Source organism: Haliaeetus albicilla, chromosome 11 (assembly GCF_947461875.1).
Source record: "Haliaeetus albicilla chromosome 11, bHalAlb1.1, whole genome shotgun sequence".
Taxonomy (NCBI): Eukaryota; Metazoa; Chordata; class Aves; order Accipitriformes; family Accipitridae; genus Haliaeetus; species Haliaeetus albicilla.
Window position 1 is genome coordinate 43,528,467 of NC_091493.1, and position 9,487 is coordinate 43,537,953.

The following is a 9,487-nucleotide window of genomic DNA, read 5'->3' on the forward strand; positions in this document are numbered from 1 at the left end:
TGCTGGGGAACATGGGGTGGGGATGGGGCTGGTGGGAACAGGGGCTGCAGGTGCTGGGTGGGATAGGGTGGGGGTCATGGGATAGGGACGGTGATGTTGGAGGATACGGGAAATATTGGCTGGAGATGGTGGTGCTGGCTGGGAGGGGACATGTGGGGCATTGGATGGAGATGGTGGGGCTGGGGGACATGGGGGTCATGGCATGGGGATGGATGTGCTGGGTGTCTTGGGCCGTGGGGCCATGGGTGCTGGGTGTCTTGGGTCATGGGGACATAGGAGCCGTGGGTCAGGGGTCCATGGTTGCTGGGTTCCATGAACCATGGGTCATGGAGACATGGGTGCCGGGTGCTGGTCATTGGGACACAGGTGCCATGGGTCATGAGGACATAGGAGCCATGGGGCCGTTGGTGCTGGATGCCGTGATGCCACGGGCAGTGGATATCTTGGGTCACGGGACCACGAGTGCCACAGAGCCGTGGGTGCCCCGTGTCCCTCTGACCTCCCCACTTGGTGTCCCCTGGCAGCTCGGTGGTGACGCTGGAGATCGACAACCGCCTGTGCGCCCAGGCGTCCGACAAGTGCTTCCCCGACACCCGCAGCGCTGCCGACTACCTGGCCGCCCTCTCCGCCCTGGAGCGTCTCCAGTTCCCCTATCCCATCAAGGCCGTGCGCGGTGAGTGACCTCCCGGTGGCCCTTGGGGACGAGGTCCCCGTGGTGGGGTGGGTGGCCCCGATGCCGTTCTGGTGTCTGTGAGGGGTGGGGTGTCCTGGTGTGGTGATGGGGTGATGAATGGCGTGTCCTGGTGGTGATGGTGTCCATCTACGTGGGGTGTCTCCAGCATGCAGGGTGCCCCCAAGGTGGTAGCACCCTGATGGTGTCCCCAACTTGTGGGTGTCCCTATGGTGGCATCACCCTGACAGCATCCCCAACATGTGGCTGCCCCACAGTGGCATGAACATGACAGTGTCCTTAACACGGTTGATGGCCCCACGGTGGCATTACCATGATGATGTCCTCAACCTCCTTGGTGCCTCCATGATGGCATCGCCATGATGGTGTCCTCAACCTCCTTGGTGCCTCCATGATGGCATCGCCATGATGGTGTCCTCAACCTCCTTGGTGCCCCATGATGGCATCACCATGACGATGTCCTCAACATCCTTGGTGCCTCCATGGTGGCATCACCATGATGATGTCCTCAGCCTCCATGGTGGCATCACCATGACAATGTCCTCAACCGCCTTGATGCCTCCATGGTGGCATCACCACAATGATGTCCCTGATACGGATGCCCCATGGTGGCATCACCCTGACGTTGTGTCCCCCCTGCCCCACCAGGTGACAAGCTACCCGAGGCACCGGACCCGGTGCGGCTGCTGCCACTGGTGGTGGTGGGGGGCATCATCCTGCTGGCCATCGCGGTACTGGGAGTACTGGTGGCCCGGCGTAGGCGGGAGCAGAGCACCCTCTGGTTCCCCGAGGGCTTCAGCCTGGCCAAGGACAGCAACAGGGACCGCCGGGAACCCGTGGGGCAGGACGCCCTGGGCATGAAGTGAGGGGCTGGGGGGGGGCCCAGTACAAACTGGGAGCGGGGGGGGTGGCACTGGGATTGGGGGTCATGGTGCAACTGGAGGGGACAGCGCGGCTGCAGGGCTGGTGGAATTGGAGGGGTGATGGGGTGGGGGGACACTGGTGGAACTGGGAGGGCACGGGGGGTGGGGTCACAGTGAAACTGGGGGGATATGGAGGTTGGGGGGACTGGGGGGTAGTTGGTGAAATTAGGAGGGGGGAATGAGACTGGGGGGATGCGGACTATGGGGGTCCCAGTGCATCCAGTGCAAGGGGGGGGGCACTGGGGGGGGTCTTGTGCAACTAGGGGGACACTGGGGGTTGCTGGGTCTGGGGTGGGGTCCCAGTACAACTGGGGGGGCACTGGGGCTGGTGAAACAGGGGGTGCTGGGACTGGTGTGGGGTCCTGGTGCAACTGTGGGGGGGGTCACTGGGGCTGTGCATACTGGGACTGTGGATGTCCCAGTTCAACTTGGGGGGGGGGGTCACTGGGTCTCACTCCCCCCCCAGGAGCTCCCCCAGCCCCCTGGGCCGGTCCCAGCTCATTCCACGGAGGGGTCCCATCAGTCCCTGGGCTTTGGGGGTGCCCTATCACCCCCACCCCAAATAAATAGAGTGGGGGGCACCCAACTCATGCCTGTGCCCCCTCTCCCAGGACCATGGGGAAGGGGGAGACCCTCATGGGCGAACCCTCGGAGGAGTGGCTGGACGGCGACTGCCCTGAGGCCAAAAGGCTGAAGGTACCTGGGGGGGGGACGGACTGGGGGGAGCTGCACCCCCCATCCCAGGCACCCATGGGGATGTGGGGTCCCAATACCCTCATATTCAAGCACCAGTGTGGGTACTGGGGGGGGGTCCTGGCACCCCTGTACACTGGTACGCTTGTGGGTGGGGGTCCCAGCACCCCCATGGCCAGGCACCGTCATGGGTGGGGCTTCGGCACCATCATGGTTGGGGGTCCCAGCATCCTCATGGCCAGGCACCCTCATGGGTGGGGGTCCCAGCACCCCCATGGGTGGAGGTCCAGCCCCATCGTGAGCAGGGGCTCCCCAGCACCATCATGGGTGGGGGTCCCAGCACTCCCATAGCCAGGCACCATCATGGTTGGGGGTCCAGCACCATCATGGTTGGGGGTCCCAGCACCCATGTGACCGGGTGCCCGGGCAGGTGGAGGAGGTGGGCGCAGAGCCCCAGGACCCCGTGGACTGCCGGCAGTGGACCCAGCACCACCTGGTCGCCGCCGACATCCGCATGCCGCCCGCCATGGCCCTGACGCCGCCCCAGGGCGAGTTCGACTCTGACTGCATGGATGTCAACGTCCGCGGGCCAGGTGGGTGGCACCCAGGCACCGGAGGGGACCCAGGGCATTGTGGGTAGGGGGGGACGACCATGGGTGGGGGGCACTATGGGTCCGGGGAAGACGGACATGCCATGGGGGACCACCATGGGCTTGAGGGGCCACCATGGGGCCAGTTGGGATGGATGTGGGCCCACCATGGGGTCAGGTAGGGTGGACATGGCCCATGGGGGGGCCACCATGGGGCCAGTTGGGATGGACATGCAGCATGGGGGGCCATCATGGGGTCAGGTAGGGTGGACATGGCCCATGGGGGGCCACCATGGGGCTAGTTGGGATGGACGTGTGGCATGGGCACCACCATGGGGCCAGTTGGGATGGACGTGGGGTGTGTGGGGCCACCATGGGCACAGGGGGCCACCGTAGGGCCATGTAGGAGGGACATGGGGTATGGCGAACCACCATGAGCATGGCAGGGGGGCACCATGGGGCAGATAGGATGGATGTGACCCATGGGGGACCACCATGGACTTGGGGGGTACCGTGGGCCTGGTAGAGCTGATGTAGGGTCCAGAGGACACCATGGGGATGGTGTGGGTCCTCAAGGCCCCGTCCCCAGCGGGTGACATGGGCCAGGAGACCCGCGGGCACCTGCTAACACTATCCCCCCCCCCATGCCCGCAGATGGCTTCACACCACTGATGCTGGCCTCCTTCTGCGGGGGCGGCCTGGAGGCCGAGGTGGCCGAGGACGAGGAGGGTGACGACGCCTCGGCCGGCATCATCGGTGACCTCATCTGCCAGGGCGCCAGCCTGGGCGCCCAGACGGACCGCACCGGCGAGACCGCCCTGCACCTCGCCGCCCGCTACGCCCGCGCCGACGCCGCCAAGCGCCTGCTGGACGCTGGCGCCGACACTAACGCCCAGGACAACACGGGGCGCACGCCGCTGCATGCCGCTGTCACTGCCGATGCTCAGGGTGTCTTCCAGGTGAGGGCACCTGGCGTGGCCGTGAGGCAGAGGGTGCTGCCATGGGGTATAGGACATCCTCCATGTCTATGCAACATCTTCCATGGCTGTGGAGCACCCAACGTGGCCATGGAACCCAAGGTGATGTCATGGAACATCCTCCATGGCCATGGACCACAAGGGGACATCAAGGACCATCTCCCATGGCCATGGGTTATGGGACATCCTCCATGGGCATGGGATGTCTTCTACGGCCGTGGAGCCCCCAACGTGGCCATGGAGCCGAAGGTGATGTCATGGGGCAACCTCCATGGCCATGGGGCACAAAGTGACATCATGGAGTATCTTCCATGGCCATGGAGCACAAGGGGACGTCATGGAGCATCTCCCATGGCCATGGGTCTTAGGGTGCTGCCATGGGACATCCTCCATGGGCACGGGACATCTTCCATGGCTGTGGAGCACCCAACATGGCCATGGAGCCCAAGGTGATGTCATGGAGCAACCTCCACGGCCATGGGGCACAAAGTGATGTCATGGGGCATCTTCCATGGCCATGGAGCACCCAACATGGCTATGGAGCCCAAGATGATGTCATGGAGCATCTTCCATGGCCATGGAGCACAAGGGGACATCATGGAGCATCTTCCATGGCCATGTGTCATAGAGTACTGCCATGGGACATCCTCCATGGCCATGGGGCACCCGGCATGGCCACAGGGTGGCAAGCCCCTGCCCCACCCACCCACCCACCCAGTTCCTCCCCCACCCACCCCAGATCCTGATCCGTAACCGCTCCACGGACCTGGACGCCCGCATGGGTGACGGCTCCACCGCCCTCATCCTGGCGGCCCGGCTGGCGGTGGAGGGGATGGTGGAGGAGCTGATCGCCTGCCACGCCGATGTCAACGCTGTCGATGAGACCGGTGGGTGCCGGGGGGTGGGGCGGGTTGGGATCCCCCAAAAGGAGAGGGGGTGGGGAGGGAGCCCTTGGGGGGGTTGGGGGGTATCTGAGGTCCTGGGGAGGGTCTTGGGGGGGGGGGGGGGGGTTTGAAGTTGAGGAACCCCCCAAGGTGGTGGGTGTTGGAGGGGGTCTTGGGGGGTAGGAATGGGGTGACACCCCCCCTCAACAGTGGGTGTTGGAGGGGGTCTTGGGGGGTAGGAATGGGGTGACACCCCCCCTCAACGGTGGGTGTTGGGTCAAGGGTCCTTGGGGGTCCCTTGGAAGGGCTGAGGATGGGGAGACTCCCCCCCCCAGGTTAGTGGGTGCTGGGGGGGCCCTGCTTGGTGGGGTAGTGCCGTGGGGGGGTGCTGGGGGTGGGCAGGGTCTCACCCCACCCCGTTGCCTCCCCCCCCCTCCCCCCCCAGGGAAGTCTGCCCTGCACTGGGCCGCCGCCGTCAACAACATGGAGGCGACGCTGGCGCTGCTGAAGAACGGGGCTAACAAGGACATGCAGGACAGCAAGGTGGGACCCACAGACACCCTGACCCCCCCCCCAACAGGGACTCCTGACACCCCAAGTGAGGAACTCCTGCACTCAGATGGGACCCCTCAGGAGACACCCCATTGCCCCAAGATGAAATCCCATTGACCCCAGGAGCTGCCCCATTGCCCCTGTTGCCCCAAAATGACACCCATTGACCCCAGAAGACACCCCATTGCCCCTGTTGACCAGGATGACACCCCATTGACCCCAGAAGACACCCCGCTGACCCCAAGAGATACCCCAATGACCCCAGGAGCTGCCCCATTGCCCCAAGATGACACCCCATTGACGCCAGAAGATGTCCCATTGCCCCCGTTGCCCCAAGATGACATCTCCTTGACCCCAGAAGACACCCCATTGACCCTGTTGCGCCAAGATGACACCCCATTGACCCCAGGAGACACCCCTATCCCCCAAGAGACACCCCGTTGCCCCCCCAAACCTTCTCACCAACCTCTCCCCCCCCAGGAGGAGACCCCCCTCTTCCTGGCTGCCCGCGAAGGCAGCTACGAAGCCGCCAAGATCCTCCTGGATCATTTCGCCAACCGAGAGATCACGGATCACCTGGACCGGCTCCCGCGGGATATCGGCCACGAGCGGATGCACCACGACATCGTCCGCCTCTTGGACGAGTACAACACGGGGCGCAGCCCCCCGGGATCACTGCCCCCCAATCCCGGTTTACCCCCGCTCCTCGGTCCCCCAACTTCTTTCCTACCCGGGCTCAAGCCCCCCACCGCCGGCAAGAAGAACCGACGGTTGGGGGGCAAAACGGGGGGGGCCAAAGGGCGGGGCAAGAAATTGGGGGGCGAGTGTCCCCCGGGGTTGGAGAGCTCGGTGACGTTGTCACCCGTCGACTCCTTGGACTCCCCTTACGTCCCCAACCCGACGTCCCCCGGGCTTTTCCCCCCCCCGGGGTTGGAGACCCCTTTTACTGTCACCTTAGGGGCACCCATGGGTGTCGGGCGATTAGCGGGGGGCCCCCCGCCCCGTTTAGGCTTGGGTTTGGGGACGGTGACCGTCCCCTTCGAGTGGCGGAGCCGGGTCCCCCCGGGAACCCCTTGTAACCCGGGCTTGGGGGGGGTACACCCCATTTTACACCCCCCCGCTCAAGGTTTCGCCCCTGCCTTGCTGCTGCCCCACGGCGCCGTGGGGTGCCCCCCACCCGCCGCCGAAGCCCTTCCCCGTGGCCCCCGACCCCTCTCCCCTGAAGATGGGGGGGGGCCCCACTCCGCCGCCCCCCATTTTTTCAAGGCGGGGGAGGAGTACCCCACGGCGGCGGGGGGGGCGGTGGGGTTCGGAGGCGGGGGGGCAGAGGGGAGGTATTTGGGGGTCCCCAGCGAGCACCCCTATTTGACGCCCTCCCCCGAGTCCCCCGAGCACTGGGCGAGCCCCTCTCCCCGTTCCCTCTCTGACTGGTCCGAGGCCACCCCCAGTCCTGCCGTGCTGGGGCCCCCCCAAACTCAGCTGCCCCCCCCGCCGCCCGAGCAGACCCCCAAAATGCAGGTCTTTGCCTGAGAGGCGGCAGCCGGCCAGTCCCCCGAGGGACACCCCCAAACTGGGGACACCCCAGGGACACCTCCCCCCATGGGGAGACCCCAAGGGACACCCCCAAACTGGGCACCCCGGGGACACCCCCAGTATGGGGAGACCCCAAGGGACACCCCCAAACTGGGCACCCTGGGGACAGCCCCAGTATGGGGACACCCAGAAACTGGGAACACTCAAGGGACTCCCCCAGTATGGGGACACTCCCAAACTGGGCACCCCAGGGACACCCGCAGTATGGGGAGACCCCAAGGGACACCCCAAAACTGGGGACACCCAAGGGACTCCCCCAGTATGGGGTCACCCCAAGGGACACCCCCAAACTGGGGACACCCCCAGGCCAGGCACCCCAGTGCCACTGCCAGTTGGGGGACACCCCCAGTTTGGGGACACCCCCAGTCCAAGCACTCCACTGCCACCCCCACCCTGGGGACACCCCAGTGCCCCCCCCATTTTTATAGACACCCCCCCCTTCTTCAAAACGTCATTTTGGGGGAAAAAAATGTCATTTTTGTACTGAGCGTAGCAGGGGGGACCCCCATCCCCCCCTTTTTGCCCCTGCCCACTTTAGGGGGGCTGGGGGCCCCCCCATTTTGAGTACTGGGTCTGTGGAGTGTGTAGCCCCTCCCCCTGTCTTGGGACCACGCCCCCTTGTACTGGGACCCCCCCCAGTCCTGGGACCCCCCCCAGAATCTCCAGCCCCCCCTCCCCTATTTGGGGACCACCCCTCCACTCTTGGGTCCCCTATTGTGGGATCCCCCCCCCCAAGACCATCCCTGGGACCCCTCCCCCCCACCCAGGACACCCCCCCCCCCACCCAGGGTGCCCCCCCCTTAACTTTTGGCACTTCATCACATTCCAGCCCAGCACCCACTGCCCCCCACCCCCCCCGCACCCAGCACCCATTGACCCCCCCCACCCCCACCTCACCCCCCCCACCCCTCGGGGTCACCCAGGTACGATGTCACCCGGTGTCCCCGATGTCACAGACCCCCCCCCAGCGCTTTTCCCCCCCCCCCAGGCCACCAGCACCCGTGGGTGCCCCCCACCCACTGGGTGGGGCCAGGCCCTGTACAGCCCCCCCCCCAAAAATAAAGGCTAGTTACCCCTCCCCCCGCCTCTGCTTGCTGCACCCATGGGTGCTGGGGGGGATGACACACGCGGGGGCACCCCGGGGTGACGTGGAGCCGCACACGCGTGTGCACAGGTGGGTGGAGATGGACACGCGTGTGCAGGGGCAGACATCACGCAGAGAGGGGCATGTGTGAGTGCCGGCACACGTGTGAGCACTGGGCACACGCAGGTGCACGCCTCGCACACGCATGAACACTTGCAGACGCACACAGAGGTGGCTTGCACACGCAGGTGCACGCCTCGCACATGCAGGAGCACCCATTGCACACGCACAAACACCTTGCGCATGCAGGTACACGCCTTGCACACACATGAACAGTTGCACATGCACGCAGAGACGCATGGCACGTGCAGGTGCACGCCTGGCACATGCAGATGCACGCCTTGCACACACATGAACACTTGCAGACGCACACAGAGGCGCCTGGCACATGCAGGTGCTCGCCTCACACACGCAGGTGCTCGCCTCACACACGCATGAGCACCTGGCACACGCAGATGCATGCCTTGCACACGCACAAACACCCCTTGCACACGCACCTTGCACCCATACACACCTTTCGCACATGCATGCACAGCCCTTGCAGGTGCACACCGTGCCCACACGTGAGCACCTGGCACGCCCAGATGCACGCCTCGCACACGCGTGAGCACCTTGCACACACACAGAGCCACCTTGCACCTGCAGGTGCACGCCTTGCACACCCCTTGCACACGCAGATGCACGCCTTGCACACACGAGCACCTTGCACACAGATGTACGCCTCGCACACGCACTAACACCCCTTGCACGTGCAGATGCACGCCTTGCACACACATGCACACCCCTTGCGCATGCACAAACACCCCTCGCACACGCACAAACACCTCGCACACACAGATGCACCCCTTACACACGCACGCACACCCCTCGCACACGCACAAACACCTTGCACACGGACCCCCCCTCCTTGCACACTCACCCCCCCCCCCAGGCCCACACCTGCCCTGCACCCAGCTGTGGGGGGTGTGGGTGGGTGCCCGGGGGGGGTGCTGGGGGGGTACCACGGGGTGGGGGGGGCTGGGGGTCAGTGGGTGTTTGGGGGGGGGTCAGGGTGCTGGGGGGGCGATTGGGGGGGTCAGAGGCCGGGTGCTGGGGGGGGGTGCTGGGGGGGGGGTGTGTGATTTGGGTGCCCCCCCCCTCCCCCCGCCGGCCCAGTTAAGCCTCTTAAGGGGCTCCCAGCGGCTCCAGCCGGTGCCGGGGATTAACTGGGAGGGGGGGAGGGGGGCAAGGGGGGGGGGCACCACATGTTGGTGGGAGGGACCCAAGGGCTGCCCCTCCCCCCCCATGGGACCCAGGAGCTCGGGAGGAGGCCCCTCCCCCCCCTCCCAGTTCAGCCGGTTCAACTGGTTGAACTGGGAGAAGGGGGGGGGAAGGGCGGGTCCCTGCGGTCACACCTTCGCGCCCCCCCACCCAAGGGTGCCCCGGGGGGGGCTTTGGGTG

The 9,487-nt window shown here is 65.8% G+C and overlaps 1 protein-coding gene and 1 long non-coding RNA gene across 2 annotated transcripts in view; one reads left to right on the forward strand and one right to left on the reverse strand.

Moving 5' to 3' along the window:
• Positions 1-6,934, forward strand: part of NOTCH3 (notch receptor 3) — a 29,271-nt gene extending 22,337 nt beyond the window's left edge. The window contains exons 27-34 of the mRNA XM_069797592.1: positions 525-673; positions 1,340-1,553; positions 2,226-2,310; positions 2,738-2,900; positions 3,552-3,856; positions 4,614-4,761; positions 5,204-5,301; positions 5,791-6,934. Of these exons, the coding sequence (XP_069653693.1) occupies positions 525-673; positions 1,340-1,553; positions 2,226-2,310; positions 2,738-2,900; positions 3,552-3,856; positions 4,614-4,761; positions 5,204-5,301; positions 5,791-6,840 (2,212 nt within the window). The 3' untranslated portion in view covers positions 6,841-6,934. The remainder of the gene's footprint in view (positions 1-524; positions 674-1,339; positions 1,554-2,225; positions 2,311-2,737; positions 2,901-3,551; positions 3,857-4,613; positions 4,762-5,203; positions 5,302-5,790) is intronic.
• Positions 6,779-7,313, reverse strand: LOC138687914 (uncharacterized). The gene is made up of 3 exons (XR_011326981.1): positions 7,175-7,313; positions 6,958-7,073; positions 6,779-6,901 (listed from the first exon to the last, which is right to left on the reverse strand). It is a non-coding gene; the product is annotated as an uncharacterized lncRNA (long non-coding RNA).
• Positions 7,314-9,487: the final 2,174 nt, after the last annotated feature.